At 39.1% G+C, this 25688-nt stretch overlaps 1 protein-coding gene across 1 annotated transcript in view; it reads right to left on the bottom strand.

Moving 5' to 3' along the window:
* Window positions 1-466: 466 nt before the first annotated feature.
* Dpm1 (Dolichyl-phosphate mannosyltransferase subunit 1) overlaps window positions 467-25688 on the bottom strand; it is a 135498-nt gene continuing 110276 nt past the window's right edge. Inside the window, exons 4-6 of the mRNA XM_053782691.2 lie at window positions 7312-7502; window positions 6296-6410; window positions 467-2166 (exon numbers count right to left, since the gene is read on the bottom strand). Of these exons, the coding sequence (XP_053638666.1) occupies window positions 2062-2166; window positions 6296-6410; window positions 7312-7502 (411 nt within the window). The 3' untranslated portion in view covers window positions 467-2061. The remainder of the gene's footprint in view (window positions 2167-6295; window positions 6411-7311; window positions 7503-25688) is intronic.

The following is a 25688-nucleotide window of genomic DNA, read 5'->3' as shown; positions in this document are numbered from 1 at the left end:
AAAAAAAAAAAATCTACTGTACTGATTGCAGTTTGAGTAAGAAAAGGTGCACAATAAGTAATGAGCTGCTTCATTATATTCACAGGTAAGTGCTAAAATCACAGGAGTTGTATATAGTACTTAGGGACGTGGAGGTAAGCAAGTTTAATCCAAGTGAAGCATAGCTCCAATTTCTTGGATTAAGAGCCTTTAATTAGCATCAAGGAACCCATTTTGAAAATAGGAAGTATTATTAGGAGAGGGGCTATACCCATAGATGTCATACACACACTGCCTGGGGACATAGCAGACAGTCTGAGGAAGGAAGAGAAGCCCAATTCTTTGGATCAAGAGGTCCTCATTATCATCAAGGAGTCTCCCTTGAGAGGAATGAAATAGCATTTCTACTTAAGGCTGCTATATTAAAAAAAAAAAATCCTTGATGGTCAATAGGTTAAAAGTTACTTGGGTAATTACTGAATGCAAATATGTTTTTTATTTAGCTTTATTATAAATATTACCATCTACAAAAGGTGTATACAAAATAACAATTTACAAAAGGTTATAAATATATGATATGCTGATATATAAACTACTACAAGACAATTGAATAATGCCAGTCAGTTATTAAATTTTATCACTGAAACCATGAAGACTGCTATACAAAAAATGTACAATTATTCAATATTTTTGTTCATCATTGGCTTGTGAAACAATCATTAGTTTGTTGTCTCTTAATAAGATATTAAAGATATCAGTTCCAGCAGTGTGACAGAAGATGAAGCATTCTTATATTCTTGTAGGAATAACTGCTTTTATTATAATATACAAGTATAAAATATGTCAATATCTCTATAACTCTCACTCAATCTCAATTTCAGTCTCTCCCTGTATCTTTCACTCTCAATCTCTCTCTCTCACCTTGGAATGGCAACCTTAATCAAAACTACGTTTGTATTAATCAAAAGTATCAAAATGTAACTGTTAAAGATAAAATCCACAAATAAATAACAAAGGCACAATACCGTGACTGGAACGATACACAAATAACCTGCACATAAAAGAGAGAAGCTTACGACGACGTTTCGGTCCGACTTGGACCATTGACTTTGTCAATGGTCCAAGTCTGACCGAAACGTCGTCGTAAGCTTCTCTCTTTTATGTGCGGGTTATTTGTGTATAAAATCCACCATATTTACACAAAGTGCAACCCATCACTCTGATACACTAAGTTAATCTTATTAACATTTCCTGCCAAACCTCCAAGAGTTTGTATAAAGACTGGCTGGTGTTCATAAAAAAACAATCTGAAACATCTACTACAGACAGAATGGCATCTGCAAGTTCATTCTTAAGCTCTGTGGAGCTTTTGATTTATTATTAGCTCAGCACTCATTTTTTTAACTTGAGTTATACATATTGTAAATGGAATGATACAAAAGTCAAAGATAAAGGCACTTTAACAGGTTTACTTTGGTCATAGTCTAGATCTAACAAACCAAACCTTCAAAAATATACAAAGCATTTATAATAATTAAAAAAACTATCCTGATTTTATCCTAAGTACAATTATCTAATTAAAGCAGAAACCTAGTTTTACTTCATTAAAAAATGGCAATTTTGTAAAATGGAACTGTGTATGCATTATGTCATGTGAATCATGATAGTATACAGAACACACAAAGATTTAGAACATCTTGGGAAAAAAAAGACAATTTTCACCGAACTCGATTATCCTTTAAATTAATGACATTAATGAAATTAATTAATGACATTCCTTTATTAGGCAAATATTACATGTTAGCAGCAAAAGTCTGTTATACAGATGACAGTGTCAAGCTGTGGTACATAGCATCTACTAAATTTATGCCCTTCATTAATATTCTATTAATTTTAATTCAATATTCTACATTAATTTCTGTTCATTAACATATAAAAATCTTTCCTTCGCTTGGATTCTGCTACGTCAATAAGCACACCACTGCAGCACCAGATCATTACATCTGAAGTTTTGGTAGTGTAAGTGTACAGTGTAAAAACTGAATGAAGAATAGAGGCATTATAAATATTTACTTATGGTATTTATGTTGAAACAAAAAGATGAAGAAGACCCTTCACAAATCCAATAATTTCTGATCCACCTAATTTACTTTCACCATACAGACGGTCTACAAAGCTGATTGGTACCTGAAATGTGACAGAATATTTATGTAATAATTTCCAAATGATATGAATAAACAATTTGCAATCAGTCAACAGGTTATAAAATACTATTTCACTTTACATTAACATTTTATTGCAAAAAAACAAAAAAAAAAAAACAAAAAAATCAGAATAAAATACTGCTACTTATATAAAAAAATTCATTACTTAACATTTAACCCTTTGAGGGTCGACAGGCCCTCTCCGAAACTCGTTCTCAGGGTCGGCCAAATTTAACCCTTTGAGGGTTTTCGTCGTACTAGTACGTCTTACGCGTAGGGGTTTTTGACGTACTAGTACTCATAAATTCTAGCGGCCTCAAATCTAGTGGGAGAAAGCTGGTAGGCCTTCATATGAAAGAATGGGTCTATGTGGTCAGTGTGCACAGTCTAAAAAAAATCCTGCAGCACACAGTGCATAATGAGAAAAAAAAAACTGACCATTTTTTTTAATAAATCAGCGACTTTGCAGTGTATTTTCGTATGGTATTTATTGTTGTATTCTAGTTTTCTTTGTATCATTTTATAGAATGGAAGACATATTACTGAAATTGAGATGATTTTGACTGGTTTTACAATGAAAGGTGCCTTGAAATTGAGCTCAAAGTAGCAGAAATGTTCGATTTTTACCAAACTTCAAAAGTAAACAAATCGTGCCAAGCGTGCAATACACGTCAACTGGTGAGTCTAATATTCTTTCACAAGTGCACCAATAATATTTATACCATTTTTTACACTAATGCAGTAGTCTGCATAACAGTAAATCTTATATTTTTTGAGAGAATAAAAATTCAAAGTGGAAAGCAAAAGAATATAAGAGGGGCCTTGAGACATGACTAATGACTAGAGGACATGTCATTTTAGTGCCAGGAATGTCTATCTTGTTTATTCTGGACCCTATTCGGAAATTGGCACCTTTTGAAATTTGTGTGAAATTGGCAAAATTGCTAAATTCTGACCACTGTACTGGGTAGTTGAATTTATAAATAGGTGGTTTCTTGCACCCATTCGATAGAAAAAATGGAGTTCTAGCGAAATATTCATGTTTTTTGTCGACTAGTACAGTGAAATTGGCTGAAAATGGGGCTCAAAGTGGGCAAAATCGCCCATGCGTAAACATCGCCGACACCGCTAACTTTGCGAGAGCATAATTCCGTAAGTTTTCTATCAAATTTAAAACTTTTGGTGTCGTTATGATCGGGAAAAGATTCTCTGTCTTTTCATAAGAGAAAATAATTTTTTTTTTTTTTTTAAATTTGGCCGACCCTGAGAACGAGTTTCGGAGAGGGCCTGTCGACCCTCAAAGGGTTAAAAAAAAAAAATTATTTTCTCTTATGAAAAGATAGAGAATCTTTTCCCGATCATAAAGACACCAAAAGTTTGAAATTTGATAGAAAACTTACGGAATTATGGTCTCGCAAAGTTAGCGGTCTCGGCGATGTTTACGCATCGGCGATTTTGCCCACTTTGAGCCCCATTTTCGGCCAATTTCACTGTACTAGTCGACAAAAAACATGAATATTTCGCTAGAACTCCATTTTTTCTATCGAATGGGTGCAAGAAACCACTCATTTATGAAATTCAACTATCCAGTACAGTGGTCAGAATTTAGCAATTTTGCCAATTTCACACAAATTTCATAAGATGCCAATTTCCGAATAGGGTTCAGAATAAACAAGAAAGACATTCCTGGCACTAAAATGACATTTCTTCTAGTCATTAGTCACGTCTCAAGGCCCCTCTTATATTCTTTTGCTTTCCACTTTGAATTTTTATTTTCACAAAAAATATAAGATTTACTGTTATGCAGACTACTGCATTAGTGTAAAAAATGGTATAAATATTATTGGTGCACTTGTGAAAGAATATTAGACTCACCAGTTGACGTGTATTGCACGCTTGGCACGATTTGTTTACTTTTGAAGTTTGGTAAAAATCGAACATTTCTGCTACTTTGAGCTCAATTTCAAGGCACCTTTCTTTGTAAAACCAGTCAAAATCATCTCAATTTCTGTAATATGTCTTCCATTCTATAAAATGAGACCAAGAAAACTAGAATACAACAATAAATACCATACGAAAATACACTGCAAAGTCGCTGATTTATTAAAAAAAAATGGTCAAAGTTTTTTTTTTCTCATTATGCACTGTGTGCTGCAGGATTTTTTTTAGACTGTGCACACTGACCACATAGACCCATTCTTTCATATGAAGGCCTACCAGCTTTCTCCCACTAGATTTGAGGCCGCTAGAATTTATGAGTACTAGTACGTCAAAAACCCCTACGCGTAAGACGTACTAGTACGACGAAAACCCTCAAAGGGTTAATATGCTGCAAGTTTTCATTAATCAATATGAAAAGCTACAAAAATGATACATAAAACGGTAGATATATGAAAAGAATTACACAATTTAGAATATGAAAGGAAACTCGTGACGGGAAAGGAATTTTTTTTTTTTTTTTTTTTTTTTTTTTTTTTTTTTTTTCCAAAATTTGGTACATGCTTGTACCAAATTTTCTTTGGATTTCTTTGGAATTTGTCACAAATGTTTTAAATTTTCCCTATCATAGGTCTAAAATTCAGAATTTACGCAATTTATCTACAATGGATAAAAAAAAAAATTAAGAAAACACAACACAAAAATCTCCATTTCTAAGTCAAACTAGGGAAAATAATATTCATACCACACTTCCTATACAGACCATATCTTTGATGAGTTTTGAGAGTCTTATTACTCCCAGAGCCCCATCCAATCTCCTATATCTGCAAGGAGTTGATCTTAAGCAAGACTTGATTATACAAAGGATACAAGTCCAGATACATGCAGAAATATTTTTTTATTCATAATCACTGCGAAGTGTTAAATTTACTTCTAGGGGATTAGGGAATGGGAGGTAAACAGATTTAATTCCAGAAAGGGAAGGGCAGCATAAATTTCTTGGATCAGGAATTTTCACCAGAATTAACCCTCTGACTGTTTCGGTCGTATATGTGTTTGACATAAATATACTCAAAAATTCTAGCGGCTTCAAATCAAACAGGAGAAAGCTGGTAGGCCCACATGTGAGAGAATGGCTCTGTGTGGTCAGTGTGCACAGTATAAAAAAAAATCCTGCAGCACACAGTGCATAATGAGAAAAAAAAACTCCAACTATGTTTTTGGATTAAAACGCCAACTTTGAAGTGTATTTTAGTATAGTTTTTATGGTTATATTCTCATTTTTGTAGTCACATTTGATAGAATGGAAAAAATATAGAAATGGAGGTGATTTTGATTGGTTTTACTATGAAAAGAACCTTGAAATGGAGTTCAAAGTAGGGGAAATGTTTGATTTTTGCCAATGTTCAAACGTAAACAAATGATGTCGTTTTCCAATAAATGTCCAGCTAGCCATTCTAATATGCAGTCATGAATGGGTTGACATTATTTATACAATTATTACAATATTTCAGTAGTCTGCATAACAGTAAATCTCCTATTTTTTGTTTGAATAAAAATTCAATATAGAAAGAAAGAGTAATATCAGAGGGGCCTGGAGACGTGACTGATGAACAAAGAAAATGTTATTCTAGAGCCAGGAATGTCTGCATTGTTCATTCTGGACCCTATTTTGAAATTGGCATATTTTTTAATTTCCGTGAAATTGGCCAAATTGCCAATTTCTGACCACTTTATTGGGCAGTTGAAATCAGTAAATGGGCAGTTTCTTGTACTCAATCGATAGAACAAATGGAGTTCTAAAGAAATAGTTGTGAGTTTGGTCAATGGGAACGATGGAATTAGCCGAAAATAGGGCTCAAATTGGGCGAAATTGCCAATTCATAAATATCGCCGAGGTCGCTAACTTCACGAGAGCATGATTCCGTACATTTTCCATCAAATTTCATACATTTGGTGTCATTACCATCGGGAAAAGATTCTCTATCATTTCATAAGAAAAAATAATTTTTTTTTTTTTTTTCAAATATTTTGCAACACCAGGAGACACCCCAGGATTTGGGGTTGCGACAGTCAAAGGGTTAAGGCACCCCTCTCTTCTGTTGAAGAGAGGGGTGCCTTTTTTTCATAATCAGATATAATTATACGAGACAAAGAAAAAAATGGCTATTTACCTCTCCAATGGTGTAATTAAACTGCCTAGCACGGACAATGATTTCCATCTGGAAGACATAGCCCTTACTGACACAGGCCTCTACCAGCTTTTGCAAGACCTCCTTACGGTACAATCTGTTGTGAGTGATGAAAACATATGTTATCACAGAAAAGCAGGAGCTACATCAATGAAAAGCAACTATGTATTGCATCCTTGGGCTGCAATACATATTCTATTAGTTTCCCCACCAGTGACTGAAAAACTAGGACAACCGTCCATATTCAAAATCTCTTGAGTGTGCCTTCAAGCAACATTAATGCTGCAGTAGAGAGAGACATGATCTATTGAAAAGTACACTGCTCAGCAGAGCATCCAAAATGTTCTGCAAAAACAAAGTTCTGTTTGGAAGGTTACCAAAACAAAATCAACAAAACTGAGAACCAAGGAATCTAGTTCCAATTTAGAGAGATATACTATTAAAAATGTATGACCATATATCCTTGAGGGAATTCCGGCTCTGAGGGGTGGATGTACTGTTTTCAATGTACCATGAATTAACATGGATTTATTCACACTGTATATCAAAATACAATGGGGATAAACTATGCTCATCGAATGATGCCCTTACACATGGGCTGACATATGGGCAAGCACACAAGCTTTAATCATGTATATATTAAGAATGAGTATTAAGTTGTTACCAGTCACAAAAGCAAACTAACTTCAATGATTACAACATTTTTCGAGATGCTGTAAAAAAAAAAAAAAAGTTATTAGAATACATTATATAAAGTCAGTAATCCAAAGATCCATCAATCATAGAATATTCTTATGAAGTTCTTAACTTAATGGGATGATTAATTATAGATGCCCTGGCAAGTTCTCAGATTAAGACTCAATGAGAACAAACCAAGAATTATGGCCAAACTGTTTGCCTTCAACAATCATCAGTCATTAATATAAACTAAAATTTTTACAGAGTAAGATGTACAGATTAGTTATAAGACACAGATAGACCCATGTCCTAATAATTACCTGAAGGAGCCGGTGAGGTCTGAAGCTCTAGGTCTGAGAAGAATCTGAGTGATGTAGTTGGCAGTTCGGCTAATCACTTTACGTTTCAGATCCCATCCATACACACCTCCACTTCCAATGTATCTAGTTCCAGAAACCAAGTCGTAGTTGCCCTCTTTTTGCTTCTTGATGAATTCCGGAATAAACTTTGGCTGGAAAAAATTATAATGTTGCAATGATAGAATATCTTAACTCAGTACCTGCACTCTAAAGAATTGCGACCCCTGAATGGGTCACAATGTATATAATGTATATTACCTGTTCATGTAATTTTATATTGCTTATAATTGTGATATTAGCTAAATTGTAAATATATTGCTTTATATTATTATTTGACTTAGTTATGTTATTAGGTAGCTTGTAACATTTATATATTATTCAGTGCTCATAGTTCGAGAGTATTAAGTAGCTGACAGCGTTGTCTAGCTACTGTAGTTTTCACTTCACTTGTTTCGCTGCCAGCTGAGTTGCTGGGCAGCAGCAGTCCACGGAGTCACGTGATCTGGGTGGGGTGATCACACCTCACCTGGAGGAGAGTCTGCCTGGTCTGCGCTCCCTCTTGTCTGTTTGACGTTACTTCTAACAAGAGGTCCCTCTCCAGCTCTCCACTGTGGGCCCTTGTTGGAAGAACGTCTCTGTCGCTTTCTTGTTGTTGGTTCTGTGTAACTCCATTCACAGAACATAGCCTAGACTTAGTGATTCTCGACGTTGTACTGAGGTTGTGTCGCATAGACACTCTGAGAAACTCAGGTCCTGAGCTGTAGCTTTTGGCCTAATTTGTACTGGTATCTGTGTACTGTCACAGTCGGGGATTTTCTAATGCTGAACTTAGATTCAGTAGTATGGGAGTTTCGTGACTTTTGTGGAGGATCTGCAGATGGTCCCTACCGAGTGTCGTTATATTATCTCCTTGTTCCTGATTCTGTGTTGCTGTTGCTTGTTATATTGCTGTTCAGCTTATCAGTCACTTTATTGTTCAAGCAAGCTGTTCTAATTGCCAGGTTGGTCAAGAAGTTAGTCTATGTGAGGACTTTTAGTCAGTCACTGGTTAAGTCTAGTCGAGTCTTGAGACATAGCGAACTACTTAGAGCACTTACACTCAAACTTACTTGCATATATATGTATTATGTTATTAAATGCTAACAATGTACCAGACGGTACTTAACCCTTTGACTGTTTCAGGCCCCTTTCTGAAACTGTCATTCTATGTCGCTAAATTTTTGAAAAAAAAAAAAAAAAAGAATTATTTTTTCTTATGAAATAATAGAGAATCTTTTCCCAATGGCAATGACACCAAAAGTTCGAAATTTGGTAGAAAACTCATGGAATTACGCTCCCGTGAAGTTAGCGGTCTCGGTGACACGTGTATCGCCGATTTTGCCGACTTTGAGCCCTATTTTCAGCCAATTCCTTTGTTCCAGTTGACGAAACTCATAGCTATTTCTTTAGAACTCAATTTTATCTATCAGCTGAGTACAAGAAACCTCCCATTTACCAATTTGGACTACCCAATATTGTGGTCAGAAATTGGCAATTTGGCCAATTTCATGCAAACTAAAAAAGATGCCAATTTCAAAATAGGGTCCAGAATAAACAAGGTAGACATTCTTGGCACTAAAATAACATATCCTCTGTTCATTAGTCATCTCTAGGCCCCTCTTATATTATTATTGCTTTCTATTTTGATTTTTTATTCATACAAAAAAATACAAAATTTACTGTTATGCAGACTACTGCATTATTGTAAAAATGGTATAAATAATATCAGTGCACTGGTGAAAGAATATTAGACTCCCCAGTTGACGTGTATTGGACGTGTGTTGTGATTTGTTTACTCCTGAACATTGGTAAAAATCGAATATTTCCGCTACTTTGAGCTCAGTTTCAAGGTCGTTTTCATCATCAAAGTAATGAAAATCATCTCTATTTCTGTAATATGTTTTCCATTTTATCACCTAAGATCATGAAAATGCAAATACAGTGTACATCGATAAATACTATACGAAAATACACCTCAGAGTCGGTGTTTTAATCCAAAAAAACGATCAGAGTTTTTTTTTCTCATTACGCACTGTTTGCTGCAGGATTTTTTTTATGTGGTGCACACTGACCACACAGACCCATTCTCTCACATGTGGGCCTACCAGCTTTCTTCCGCTTGATTTGAAGCCACTAGAATTATTGAGTATATATACGTCTGAAACACTGGCTCGTAAGACGTATATATACGACCAAAACAGTCAAAGGGTTAAAAGCCATAAAGATGTGATATGTGCCTTCAGCACAATACTACTGTACACGAGAGAAGTGTAGGAACTTGTATCCTATACAGTGGACCCCCGGTTCACGATATTAATCCGTTCCTGAGAGCTCATTGTAAACCAAAATTATCGGAAAGCAAATCAATTTTCTCCATAAGAAATAATGGAAATCAAATTAATCCGTGCAAGACACCCAAAAGTATGAAAAAAAAACTTTTACCACATGAAATATTAAGTTTAATGCAATAGAATAATTACAATAACAACAATAACAATAGAATAATATGTAACAAAAGAATAATTGACACTTACCTTTAATGAAGATCTGGTGATGATTGATGGGATGGGAGGAGGGGAGAGTGCGGATGGTGTTAGCATTTAGAAGGGGAATCCCCCTCCATTAGGACTTGAGGTAGCAAGTCCTTTTCCAGAGTTACTTCCCTTCTTTTAATGCCACTAGGACCAGGTTGAGAGTCACTGGACTTGTGTCGCACAACGTATCTGTCCATAGAGACCTGTACCTCTCGTTCCTTTATGACATTCCTAAAGTGGTTCACAACAGTGTCATTGTACAAGTTGCCAACACAGCTTGCAGTAGCTGTGTCAGGGTGATTTTCATCAAAAAAGGTTTGCACTTCAAGCCGCTTTGCACACATTTCCTTAATTTCAATAGTCATTAGCACCCTTGGTCTCGATGGGTTGGCACTAGAAGCTTTCTTGGGGCCCATGGTGACTTATTTTGCAGAAACAAGCACCAAAAACAGTGATAATATGGATAATATAGAATGTACCGAATGTATCCTTAGATGCGCACACACTGGCTGGCTTGTAAACATTGGACACGTCTCGTACAAATCGTATCGCATACCGGGTTTTGTATCGGGAAGCGAGGCAAATTTTTCGATCAAATGCATCGGCTACCGGATTTATCGGATACCGATAACATCGGGAACCAGGGGTCCACTGTATTATATTCAATTGATTACTATAATTTACTTTGACATTATATGCCTAGACAACTTTATTGTTATTAATAAACTTATTAAATTTTAATTTCTTTAGTTAGTAGCCTACCAGTTGTAATCCTGAAGCACTATTGAATCTTACTAAATTCTAATGGATAATTGGACCAGGATACTGACTACTTGTTACAAAAACCCAGTAACAGGCTGGATGCTAGAAGGACTGTCCTTTCTAGTATTCACTGGAGATCTCTATGCTTATTAGAAATCGCATTTTTTGTAGCAAATGGGGGCCTGTCCAGGAGGCTTTTGATCCAAGGTGGAGAAATTGTCCAGTTTGACACACTAGTAACTCTATGGTCAAACACTGAGTACTTTCCTAATCTGAAGACTTTGAGTTTAGTCTTGTACAACATAATAGGTGGATGTATGTACAATGGAACCTCAAAAATCGAACTTAATCCGTTCCAGGAGCTAGTTCTAAATTCGAAAAGTCTGAAATTAGAAGCAATATTTCCCATAAGAAATAATGGAAATACAATTAATCCGTTCCAGAAACCCAAAAATATTCTCAAAAATAATACATTTTATAGAGATTAATTACAGTTTTACATACACACAACAAATGCTAGAGTCTTCAATTATGTATAGTAATATAAAATAACATTTTTACTTACCTTTATTGAAGATTAGTGATGGCATCTGGAGTCATTGGACCCCAGTCTCACAAAATAACTGTCTACAGTCCTCTGTTTCTGTCTCACAAAACTATCCACAGTCATCTGTTTCTGTCTCACAAAATAACTGTCCACAGTCGTCTGTTTCTGTCTCACAAAATAACTGTCCACAGTCGTCTGTTTCTGTCTCACAAAATAACTGTCCACAATCGTCTGTCTCACAAAATAACTCCACAGTCTGTTTCTGTCTCACAAAATAACTGTCCACAGTTGTCTGTTTCTGTCTCACAAAATAACTGTCCACAATCGTCTGTCTCACAAAATAACTCCACAGTCGTCTGTTTCTGTCTCACAAAATAACTGTCCACAATAGTCTGTCTCACAAAATAACTGTCCACAATCATCTGTCTCACAAAATGACTCCACAGTCGTCTGTTTCTGTCTCACAAAATAACTGTCCACAATAGTCTGTCTCACAAAATAACTGTCCACAATCATCTGTCTCACAAAATGACTCCACAGTCGTCTGTTTCTGTCTCACAAAATAACTGTCCACAGTCCTCTGTACATCCTGGCAAGCTCAACAAGTCTCACACCACTCTCATTCTTCTGTACTATTTCCTTCTTCACATCTATGGTGTTTCTCACTTTCTTTACCACAGGGGTACCGCTAGCAAGTTTCTTTGGGCCCATGGCAGCTTATTTCACAGTCCCACAACAACGAAATAATCCACCAACGACATAATCGTAAAATGTGTGAATCAGAGCGCAGGTTAGTGTTCACTCAAGCATAAACAAAGCTAGACTGCTCACGGCGCCTGCGCGGGGACGCGGACAGAGCAGGCCAGTAGACAGGTCCCGTACCCGGCGGTCCGAAATTTGAAACGCGTTCGATTTTTGGTATACACGGTTTGTCCGAAAAAATGGTCTTATTTTCGAAACGTTCAATATTTGGTATGTTTGATTTTCAAGGTTCCACTGTACTTGACTGAGTCTCTTGATCCAAGGAGATGGAAATACTGTTTATGAGCTCTAGTTCTAAGACAACCAACACTAAAATTCCTATTAGGATTATAGTTTCCTATAATCACTCTCTCGTAGTGCATTTATTTTCGTGATGTATGTCAAAGTGAAACAGTTAATTGATACTCTGACTTTGTCGGAGTTGAGTACGTTAAAACTTCAGATGTGTTGGTGAGTAGCCAAATATCTCGGTGTGACGTATAACAGGAATTACACCGCAGAAACTGTCAGAGCATTAATTAAAGATAGTACAGGTGGACCCTCGCCTAAAGAATGCATTGCATAACGTTAAATCCACCTAGCGATACATTTTAACGCAAAAATTTTGCCTCGGCTAGCGCGAAAAAACTCGCTCAACGCAATTCGTTCGAGACGCATCCACGTGAGGCCTGAGCCCGCCTCACTTGTTCTGTGGCTGCCAGTGTTTACAAGCCAGCCACCGCGGTCACTTCCAAGCATACAATCAGAACATTTCATATTATCACAGCCTTTTTAGTGATTGCACCTGCAAAATAAGTCACTATGGGCCCCAAGAAAGCTTCTAGTGCCAACCCTACAGGAAAAAGGGTGAGAATTACTATGGATATGAAGAAAGAGATCATTGCTAAGTATGAAAGTGGAGTGCATGTCTCTGAACTGGCCAGGTTGTACACAAAACCCCAATCAACCATCGCTACTATTGTGCCCAAGAAAACGGCAATCAAGGAAGCTGTTCTTGCCGAAGGTGCAACTTTGTTTTCGAAACAGAGATCGCAAGTGATAGAAGATGTTGAAAGACTGTTATTGGTGTGGATAAACGAAAAACAGAAAGCAGGAGATAGCATCTCTCAAGCGATCATATGTGAAAAGGCTAGGAAGTTGCATGAGCAACTTGCAAAGCAACACCTGCGCGACGAGAATCCAAGATAACCAACCTCGAGAACAAGATCCAAAACCTTGAAGAGAAGATTACATCGGGAAGTGTTGACACAGAAAATACTCTGAAAGCAGCTATAGCCAGTCACACTGAACAAATAACAACAATAAATATGAAGGTTGAAGAAGCAATCAAGGACTGGAATCAGAACATGCACACTCGACTAAATGAATACCTTGATTTCCAAGACAACAAAACTGAACAAGGCAAGTTGTCTGATGCAGTTATAATAAACAGTCCACACATTCCTAGTGACATAACCCAAGCACAGTGCAAAGAAACTCCTATCAGGATAATACAAGACCACGTACAAGTCATCGTGCAAAACAATGAAATAAAAGAAACATGTTTGCAAGGAAAACCAGGAAGTAAACACAGTATAATGATCCGACTTCATTCATATGATAAAAGAAAGGACCTAATTAAATCAGCAATTACAATGAGCGCTTCCCCCTTGATTATAATAATAATAATAATACAATGAAAAATGGAGTGTACATAAATGAGTGTCTAACAAGAAAACGTCAAAACCTTCTGTTCAGGTTGAGAAAACTTAAACAGGAAAACAAAATACATCAGTGTTTCACGCGAGATGGGAAAATACTAGTAAGGAAAACAAACAGGACAACAATATACCATCTCAAATGAACATGATTTCTCTACCTTCCTTAGAAAAGCCGACATTTCTGTAACAGATTAGATAAGTGCCCTTAATACACATATACGTGTGGTGCATATAGTGTACATTACTATTATATTGTGCATTATTATTTTTTTATTTTTCATCACTAGCTAATGCCAACTACCTCCAATACTTTATACTTCTTTCTTACTGCTATTGATTGCTCATAATTTTATGTTACAAGTCAAATCTTACTCCAAATTAATATTATTCATCATTCTTACCTGTCCATTTAATTTTGTTTACCACTACTTGTTTTAGTCACCTTTTATTGTGTGTGCAATTAGTGTATATTCCAATTACTTTTTTGCAAGTACCAAAACTATCTTTTGCTAGCTAGTACCAACTACCTCATTTTTTTACTTTTTATTGTGCAATAAACTGCTCAACTTATTAATATTTCATAGTGACTATCTGTCCATTTAACTTTGTTTACCATTACTTAATTTAGTCCCTTATATATTTTCTCCTTTATTTTAGCTTTATATAATAACCTTAGTTCATATATTCACAATTGTTAAAATAATCAAGGTGCTATTCTCAGGTGCTAAAGTGTAATAAGTTCACTATTTTGCCATTATATTCCAAAGCTCATTTATTTGATTACCACTTTATTGTTCACCACTACTTATATTAGTCCCTTTTATATTGTTTTCCCTAATTCTAACTTTAAAAAATTACCTTTAAAGTACTACCTACTATCATATTCCCAAGCTCCATTATTTGATCATCACTTTATTTGTTCACCACAAATTATTTTAGTCCCTTTTATATTGTCTCCTTTATTTTAGCTTTAAAAAACTACCTTAGCTCATTTTTTTACATTTGTTAAATAATTCAGGTGCTATTTTATAGTTTTAGAATATTTACTTTGTTTTATACTTAATTCTAACTATAGATTCACTACAAATCTTATGATTACAAGCATTGATCCTGATACCAACCTCTTATTTAATGACTTAAATGAATCAAACAGTTACTGTAATTACTACACAGCAGAACAATCAAAGGCACTTCTTAGAGTCAACAACAACATAACTGTCTTTAACTACAATATCAGATCTTTAAGTAAACATTACGATGACCTCATAGATTACTAAATTCCTTGCATGCCAATATATCCATCATTACACTAACTGAAACCTGGCTAAAGCCTGATACTACTGATGTCTATGCCATTCCTGGTTACACAGCCATACACAACTGTAGGCCAGACCAACAAGGGGGTGGCACAGCTATATATACTACTCAGAGCAACTAGAACGTATCACTAATACTTGCAAAAGGGATGAACATGGGGAATATATAATAGCTAAATTCAAATCCAGATACCTACAAAAACCTCTCACATTGATAAACATCTACAGAGTACCACAGTCAAACATTAGCCGATTTAGTCAAAACCTAGGAAGTATAACTGATGTATGCATGAACAAAGATAACTTGCTACTCTCAGGTGACTTCAATATAAATCTCCTGCAAGACCAGGACCCACACGTTACTGAATTCACAAACACAATGAGTAACTGCATGTTGCTACCAACAGTAACAAAACCTACAAGAGTTACAGAGACTAGTGTTTCCCTACTTGACCACATCTGGACCAACACCATATCCCCTTTAAAATCAGGCATAATCACAGATAATACCACAGACCACTACCCTACTTTCCTCATAACAACTCTTGGTAAATTACCCCAAGACACTACTAAAGTCACCTTCAGACTTCACAATGAGGCAGCTATTAATAACTTCACAACAGCAGTAACAAACATTGACTGGCACACTGAGCTAGAAATCTATACAGATATTGATGAATGTATTAATAATTTTCTAAAAAAGACCCAATACCTCTATAACAAGCACTGCCCTAAAAAAACTAAACAGATGACAGCTAAGAGACTGAACAGTTCCTGGCTAACACCCAGCATTCTCAAATCCATAAATACAAAACACTTATATGAAAAACAGTACAGAATGGGTCACATAACCAGAGACCAAACAAAACGTTACTCGTCAATCCTAACCAGCCTGATAAGAAGGGCAAAAAAATTGTATTATGAGAATAGATTATCCAACTTACGAGGTGATATAAAAAAGACCTGGAAAACCCTATCAGAAATTCTAGAAACAAAAAAGATATCACGAAATAGCGAAATTAAATTAGCAAAATCAGATGAACCCCAACTCCCACCAACAGAAACAGCAAACAGACTCAATGATTTCTTTTCCACTATAGGAGAAAACCTTGCCAATAAAATCCCAAGCTCAGATACCCCACCAAATGACTACCTCACTGGCAACTACCTGAACACACTGTTCCTAGCTCCGACTTACCCATACGAAGTCTCCCTTGTTATCAACACACTAAAAAACAAGGCAGGAGATTTAAATACCTTATCACCCTTTATATACAAAAAACTGTCACAAGTGCTATCACCAATCATTGCAACACTCTTTAACAAATCCATTGAATCCTCTACCTTCCCTACAGTTCTCAAAATAGCAAGGGTCACCCCGATCCATAAAAGAGGAGACCAAACAGAGTTGAATAACTATAGGGCAATATCCAACTTACACCCTCTCTCAAAAATCTTCGAAAAATTAATTCATAAACAAATCTACTCCTACCTCATCTCCCAAAACATACTCAACCCCTGCCAATTTGGATTCAGGCCTAATAAAAATACTAATGATGCTATTATACACATGCTAGAACATATATACACTGCAATAGAGAAAAAAGAAGTCCCACTGGGGATCTTCATTGACTTACGTAAAGCTTTTGATACAGTTGACCATGACTTGCTCCACATAAAATTGTCACACTATGGTATAAGAGGACACCCCCTCAACTACCTCAAGTCATACCTCAGCAACAGAAGCCAATATGTGTACACAAATGGGGCAAACTCTTCCGCACAACCAATTACAGTTGGTGTACCTCAGGGAAGTGTCCTTGGCCCTCTTCTCTTTCTCCTATACATAAATGACCTACCAAATGCTTCGCAATTACTCAAACCCACACTATTTGCAGATGACACTACATACGTCTTCTCTTACCCGAGCCCAGTCATGCTAGCCAATACTGTAAATACCGAATTACAGAAAATATCTACCTGGATGAGGACTAACAAACTTACACTAAACATTGACAAAACCTACTTCACTCAGTTTGGTAACAGAGCTACAGATGTCCCTCTTAACATAATGATAAAAGGATCACCTATCACAAAGCTAACAGAGGGAAAATTCTTAGGAATCCACCTTGACAATAGACTCAAATTTCATACACATATACCACAAATTTCTAAGAAAATTTCCAAGACCGTAGGCATACTATCGAAGATACGGTACTATGTTCCACAGTCAGTCCTCCTGGCCCTATATCACTCTGTTATTTATCCCAATCTCACCTATGGAATTTGTGCATGGGGCTCAACAACAATTAACCATCTCAGACCATTAATTACCCAACAAAAGGTTGCAGTCAGAATGATAAATTCCCACTACAGGCAGTACACTCCACCAATATTCAAAACACTAAACCTACTCACCATACAAAACATCCATACTTATTACTGCACCTATTACATACATAGAACACTTAACTCTGATATTAACCCTCCCCTCAAACATCTCCTTGCCAACCTCAACAGAACACATGACCATAACACAAGGCACAGATCACTCTTTGATGTTCCTCGTATCCATCTCACACTATGCAAAAACTCAATGCACATAAAAGGCCCTAAAATCTGGAATTCATTACCTGTAAATATAAAAGAAACACTACCTGTTTATAAATTCAAGTCTCTTCTCAAAGATCACTTACTCACCCAAAACCAAATAAATACTGAATAACTGAACCTTATAAATTGTATATCTTAAATGTTTCTCACAATTATATCACATAAATGTTAAACCTAGGACCCAATCTCACTTTGTTATTTTTTAAATACACTACTTAACAGAATACTCCATTTTACTTAATGTACAGCAATGCAAGCAACCATATGACCTGTCTTTGTAATACTCATTTGTGCTTTATAGTTATCTGTTTACAATAATGTTTCATCACTGATTACATCATTGCTTAGTTAATCTTAAGTTAATTTTAAGCCTGCCCGTAATGCTATGCATACAAGTGGCTTTGGCATGCTGCTCTTACCTGTATTTTTTTGTACCTCTGTATGTATGTTCAAATTATTAAATAAATAAATAAATTGATGGGTATCTAGATGGGTGGCGATCTTGCTTCTTAGGACCCTTTCAAAGATTTTTATGATATGAGATGTTAGTGCTATCGGTCTGTAGCTCTTTGCTATTGCTTTACTGCCCCATTGTGGAGTGGGGATATGTCTGTTGTTTTTAGTAACTGTGGGACGACCCCCGTGTCCATGCTCCCTCTCCATAGGATGTTATTATTATTATTATAATCAAAAAGAAGCGCTAAGCCACAAGGGCTATACAGCGCTGCAGGGTAGGGAAGGAAGCAAGGGAATTGGATGGCAGGAGGGAGGGGGGATGATCAGCAGGTTACAGAAAACAGCGGGGCAGGGGATAGTACGTGGGTAGAGGGTAGCAAGAGATACAAGTAGAAAGGGCTGAAAGTATCAGAATTTGTGAAGTAAGTCAGTCGTTGTCAAAAAGTCAATAAGAGAGTCCGGATGAAAGGTGGGTCCATCAGCGAGAAGGGAAGGTAAAGAGAGAGCAGCGGGGCGAAGACGACGACAGAGGTAAATTCTGCGTGCTCGTTGATAAAGTGGGCAGTCCAACAGAATGTGGCTGACTGATAATGGAGCTTGGCAATTCTCACAGAGAGGAGCAAGACGCCTCTCCATGAGATATCCCTGAGTAAGACGAGTATGGCCAATGCGAAGACGGGAGAGAGTAGTCTCCCAACCTCGACACTGGTGATAAGAAGACGGCCAGTAACCTATACTCGGTTTAATAGACTGAAGTTTGTTGCCGAGCATAGTAGACCAACGTTGTTGCCAACGGGTGTGAAGGTGGGAAGATATTACAGCAAAATAGTCCGTACATGGAATACCTCTGTAAGAAACTGGTAGGTCATGTACTGCTGACCGCGCAGCAGTGTCTGCCTGTTCATTGCCCTGTACGTCAACATGACCAGGGACCCAACAAAAAACAATATCTTTATGCTTAGTAAAGATGCGGCGTAGCCAAAGTTGGATACGGAGGACTAAGGGGTGAGGTGTATCAAATTTTTGTATAGCCTGTAAAGCACTAAGGGAGTCTGAGACAACCACAAATGATGACACAGGCATAGATGCAATACGGATAAGTGCTGTAAGGATGGCATATAATTCAGCAGTAAAAATACTAGCTGAAGATAGTAAATGCCCTTGTACGACGCTGTCCGGAAACACTGCTGCGAATCCTACGCCGTCAGAAGACTTAGAGCCATCTGTGTACACAGCAATGGCATGAGAATGAGAGTGAAAGTGGTCAAGAAAAAGAGAGCGGGAAGCGACCGTAGACAGTTGGGCTTTCGAGCAAGGGAGGGAGAAAGAACAGACTCGAACAGCTGGGACCTCCCAGGGGGGTAGGGAAAAGTGAGATGCTACATGTACATAGAAAGGTGGTAGTTGAAGAGAAGACAAGAGCGAATGAAGGCGAAGAGAGAAGGGACGGAGTAAGCAGGGGCGGCGAACAAATAAAGAATGTCTACTAATATCAGTGACCATTCTATAAATGGAAGGATTGCGGAGATCATGAGAGCGTACATAGTAGCGCAGGCAATGGGCATCACGGCGATCGGATAAGGATGGAACGTTCGCTTCTGCATAGAGGCTTTCGACAGGGGAAGAGCGAAAAGCACCAAGGCATAAACGTAATCCTTGGTGATGAATGGGGTTAAGGCTAGAGAGAGTAGTAGGAGATGCCGCTGAATAGATCTGGTCACCATAATCAAGTTTCGATAAAATAAGGGTGGAATGTAGGTGAAGAAGGGTTCGACGATCAGCTCCCCACGAAAGATGAGCAAGGGTTTTAAGAAGGTTCAGCCGGCTGTGACAAGTTGCCTTCAGAGAGGTAATGTGAGGTTTCCAGGATAACCTACGATCAAAGAGGAGGCCCAGAAACTTGACTGTATCACGTTCAGGGATACGTGAGCCATAGAGGTACAAAGGATGATCAGAGATGACAGAGCGTCTAGTGAAAGTGATTTGGTGGGTTTTAGTGCTGGAAAATTTAAACCCATGTGTGGTGGCCCAATTGGAAACACGGTCGACTGCATGCTGGAGAGAAACTGTAAGGAGGTGACAGTCAGCGCCTGCACAGGCAATAGCGAAGTCATCAACATAGAGTGATGACCAAATATTTGATGGAAGACTAGAGGCCAAATCATTAATAGCAAGGAGAAAAAGTGTTGTGCTCAGAACACATCCCTGGGGGACACCTTCAGCTTGGATAAAGTCCGGGGAGAGCACATTATTAACCCGAACACGGAAATGCCTGTCAGTTAAAAAGTTCTTAAGGAAGGATGGTAGATTGCCTCGAAGGCCTAAGGAGTGGGCTTGGGCTAAAATATTATACCTCCAAGTTGTGTCATATGCCTTCTCAAGATCAAAAAATATGGCAATAACTGAGTGGTTATTCGCAAAGGCATTACGAACATACGTATCCAAGCGCAGTAAGGGGTTTATGGTAGAACGTCCCTTACGAAAGCCATATTGACGAGTGGAGAGACTGTTGTGTGTCTCTAAATACCACACTAAACGTCTATTTACTAGACGTTCCATTACTTTGCAAACTGCACTGGTAAGAGCAATGGGACGATAGTGGGAGGTTTCATGTCCCGTAGTGCCTGGTTTGCGGAAAGGGAGAACAATGGCGGATTTCCACAGCTGTGGAAGAACTCCTTGTGACCAAATAAGATTGTAAAGGCGTAATAGGACTGCAAGGGCTGACTGATGTAAATGTTGTAGCATACGAATATGAATGTCGTCGGGCCCAGCTGCCGATGATCGACAAGCTGAGAGTGTTGCCTCCAGTTCTTGAAGTGTAAAAGGCACATTATACTGTTCTTCTCTGAGAGAAGAAAAGTCCAAGGGTGCTAACTCTCTGGCAGACTTTGAGGAAAGAAATGAGGGGCATAGATGGAGTCCCTGAGAAATACGGACCAGATGATTGCCAATTTCATTGGCAACATCTAGTGGGTTTGCTATATCAACACCGGCAACCCGCAGAACAGGAGCCGGGTCAGGAGAATATTTACCACTCAGTTTTCGTACTTTTTTCCAGACTGCACTCATAGAGGAAGCAGAGGTGATGGTGGAGACATAATCTCGCCAGCAAGTGCGTTTAGCGTCACGGATGACACGGCGAGCGATCGCACGCTTCTGTTTAAAATCAAGGAGTCGCTCTGTGGTTCTATTGTACCGGTACCTGCCCCATGCAGCGCGTTTCAAACGTACTGCACGAGCACAAGCAGGAGACCACCAAGGCACGCATTTCTGAGAATGCCTGCTCGAAGTTTGGGGTATAGAATGAGAAGCTGCGGTGAAAACGGAGGATGAGAATAGGTGTAAAAGCTCATCGATGGAGGACGAAGAAGGAACCTCTTTAAAAACAGTCAGGTGTGAGTAAAGGTTCCAATTTGCCCGATTAAATTGCCAGCGTGGGGTGCGAAGAGGTGGCGAATATGAAGGGGAAGTAAGAATGATTGGGAAATGATCACTGTCATGTAAGTCCGGGAGAACAGACCAAGTAAAGTCTAATGCGGCGGAGGAAGAGCAAACTGAGAGATCGATGCAAGAGAGAGTATGAGTCCGAGGATCAAAATGGGTGTGAGTACCTGTATTTAAAACATGGAGGGGGTGGGTGGCAAGAAAAGCCTCTAACTGAATTCCACGGGAATCACAGTGAGACCCTCCCCAGAGGAAATGGTGGGCATTAAAATCACCAAGTAACAGAATTGGTGGCGGTAATGACGAAACAAGGAAGGCAAAATCCGGAATAGATAATGCCCGAGAAGGAGAGAGATATAAAGAACAGAGCGTATACCACCTATGTAAGTGGATACGGGCTGCTGTGTAATGCAGCGAAGTATGAACAAATAGCTGATGGTACGGAATATCAGTGCGGAGAAGAAGGGCACTTTCATTAAAGGTCCCATCAGGAAAAGGATCTGAAGAATACAATAAATTATAGCCTGAGATGTGAGAAATAACAGCAGAGTGTAATTTTGGTTCCTGTAAGCAAACACCAACAGGGGCAAACTGGGAGAGTAACATCTGAAGCTCACCCCGATTACCCCTGAGGCCACGTATATTCCACTGTAAAAAGGCCATGAATGGCAATGATAAAGATACTTGAAATCCGCAGGTAAGGGTTCCTACGGACTAGGAGGGTTAGAAAAGTCCACATGCGGAGGCAGTGGAAAATGTTCAAGCAGCGAAGGAACGGTGCGCTGTGAAGAAAGGAGTTGCGCAGATGGAGCAGAGGAGAGAGAAAGAGCGGAAGGTGGATCAGTGTCCATTGATGGTTTGGTCTCTGCAATATATTCAGAGATTGCTTCAAGTGTTTCAGAATTCAGAGATGTCGTATGGGAGACAATATTGGGAATGGTAGGGGGAGGATGAGTAAAGATTGGAACTGTATTGGACTGTACCAAGGTAGGGGGGGGCGAAAGGGTGGAGGGAACTGGAGAAGCGTGGCAGGGGACAGAAGAGACAGGAACCTGGGAGGTGGCAGAAGAGGAAGAAACTTGGGAGGGAACAGGGGAGGAAGGTACATTACGAGGAGGAGGGTGAACCTCTGCACTTGTAACTGAGCCAGTGAGAGGGGAAGAACTAGGGACAGAGACAGGGAGGGTAAAATGAGGAGGTGGAAGATGGGTAGGAGGTGTTACCGGACCTTTTTTTGACTTTTGAGAAGTAGAGGGACGATTGGGAAGAGGTGTCGTACGAGGTCTCGTCGATACTGAGGCTTGTAAGAGAGAACTCGAAGAAGCGAGATTAGACTGAGGCGTTGAAGTAGGGACGTCTGAGCCGAGGACAGCAAAAGGATTAGATACAGGAGTGATTATGGGAGAGGTAACCACAGAGGTGGGTGTAGAAGATGGGATACCAGAAGTGGGGGGACGTTTTGAAACACGGGAATAAGAAACACGTGGGAGTCTCCCTTGGAGGCGGAGATGAGAAACTGCCATGGCATAAGGGAGACCTTCTGTCTCTTTGAGGTAACGGATTTCCCGCTCGTTTAAATAGACCTGACAACGGCGAGAGTACGAAGGGTGAGCCTCATGACAGTTAAGGCAAGAGGGAGATCGATTGCAAGACGTATTAGAATGGTCATCGGCACCACAGACTGGGCATTCGGCGATAGATCTGCAATATTTCGCTGGATGGCCAAATCGCCAGCAATTTCTACACTGTTGTGGTGTAGGGATCACCTTTCGAACTTGTAACCGATGTCCTGCTATATAAACTGAGGATGGGAGTTCTCGGCTGTCAAAAGTTAAACGAGCCACATTGCTAGGGTATCGTCTCCGCCCACGGGCAGGAAGAACGTAAGTGTCTACCTTGAGGATTGGGAGATCTTGGAGTTCCAGCTGTTCTAGAATGTCGGTGCCACATGTCTGGAAATTTTGTTGAACTATGGTATGGGGCAGAATAACGGTACCACTACAAGAATTGAGGGAATGATGTTTTTCAAGGGTGACAGGAACAGTATCTATATGGGAAAGACGAGAGAGCTCACGAGCCTGGGTAGCATTCTGTACGGTAATGATGCGCGTACCGCTCTTAAGAGCATGAAAAGAAATATCTTTACCAACATGGCGTAGGAGTGCCTTGCCAATACTATGGTCAGAAAGATAGGCAGTAGAGGAAGTTGGTCGTAAAGTGAAGAATTTAGTCCACTGTTCAGTCTGAAACTGAGCGTGGAAAGGTAGTGAAGGACGTGTCGATCTTTTCTGAGAAGAACGAGAAGGTGAAGGTGGAGAAGTATCATCAGCAGGTAATTGTCGTTGACGTTTAGGCGTGGGACCAGAGTTGGTCCGACGTGGAACGGGTCGGCGATTTGAAAATTGCCGCACCGTAGAGGGAGAGGCCGGAAGCATAGTCAGAGGAGAGCGAAGGTCTGATAAATCGAAGGAGTCAGTCGAGGCCTCAGTACCTGAAGCAGGTGAGGAAACAGCACCGGCAATAGGTACAGAGGCATGAGGAATGTCTGAAGAGTGGTCCAAAGACGAGGCGGGGTCAGAACGGGGTGCGGTATCAAGAAGGGGCCCGGGGGTAAAAGGTTCATGGACTAGGGCTGCCATGGTTAGGTTACTTCTTTCTTTTTGTTTTTAAGAAAAAAAAAGAAAGAAGAAAAGAAAATAAAAATAAAAAAAAAGAAAAAAAAAGGGGGGACCGGGGAGGGATAGTTCCTAGGAGGAATGAAAGGGCCAGAAATCTCCCTCCGCGCCCAAGAGGACTCGACACCGCTAGTAGCGCAGATGCAGCATGGAACCCGTGCCATACCCTACCCTTCATGCCAGTAAACCAGCAATCTGGGATAGCAACCTCACATCTGCCGAGCTACCTCGGTGGACAAAAGAGAGGGCGGCCGGATATCCGCCACAAAGCATACCTCCTTCAGCCACCACCCCCGGAATCCGAAAGGTGGCTTCCAGAGATACACCCGTCGCCCAAAAGACACCCAAAGCTACTCCGGGATACCGGAGAGGGATCGGGACATCCCTAGGCAATCCAGATTCCACGGCAAACTACGCCACCGCCAAGAAACCTCAACGGAATGGGATCGACCCCGGTGTCCTTTCCTCTACCTAGGAACTAGCGTGCCTGTGGGAGAAATCCCAAAGGACAAAAAGAGGAAGGGCAAAAGGGAGGAGTGGGGAGGAGGAGGAGGAAAGGAAAAAGGGGAGGATGGGGAGGATGGGATAGGGGAGGGGAGATTGGGGGGTAATTAGGTTCGGTCTGAGGAAGAAGACCGATAGGTCTAATTCCTCAGACCAAGAGCCTCTTCACCACGCCAAGGAGCCCCCCTTGAAGAGGTCGCGGCGGCAAATGTGTCATGCAGGCAGCATCAGTTTGAGTAACCCTGTCCTATCAGTAGCATCATACTGTATTAACTGTATTAACTGGACAGTAAATTTCACCATGGCCCCTAAGATGAAGTCTGAATTTTGCACTGGAGATTGTGGCAAGAAAGGCTCTTACTCTCGAACTCTCTATTTGCTTTCACTGTTGCACATAAACCTGTCTGTATCTGTCTACCTGTATATCAGTCTTTCTGTCTACCTGTGTGTCTGTCTTTCTGTCTACCTGTGTGTGTGTGTGTCTTTCTGTCTACCTGTGTGTCTGTCTACCTGTGTGTCTTTGTCTGCTTGTCTGTCTCAGAGCCACTCATTAAGAGTAACTGGTCTTGAAGATGCCATATTAATAATGATTTATTTATTTATTTATTTATTAACAATTTGAGCACACATACAGAGGTACAAAAAAATACAGATAAGAGCAGCATGCCAAAGCCACTTATACTATGCATAGCATTACGGGCTGGCTTAAAATTAACTTAAGATTAACTAAGCAATGATGAAATCAGTGATAAAACATTAATGTAAACAGATTACTATAAAGCACAAGTGAGTATTACAAAGACAGGTCATATGGTTGCATGCATTGTTGTACATTCAGTCGCATGGAGTATTCTGTTAGGTAGTGTATTTAAAAAATAATAAAGTTAGATTGGGTTTTAGGTTTAACATTTATGTGATATAATTGTGAGAAACATTTAAGATATACAATTTATACAATAATATACAATAATACAATAATATAC

The sequence above is a fragment of the Cherax quadricarinatus genome, chromosome 6, assembly GCF_038502225.1.
Source record: "Cherax quadricarinatus isolate ZL_2023a chromosome 6, ASM3850222v1, whole genome shotgun sequence".
Classification (NCBI taxonomy): Eukaryota; Metazoa; Arthropoda; class Malacostraca; order Decapoda; family Parastacidae; genus Cherax; species Cherax quadricarinatus.
Note: the sequence above shows the minus strand (reverse complement) of the source record. Positions and strands in the feature narration are given on the sequence as shown.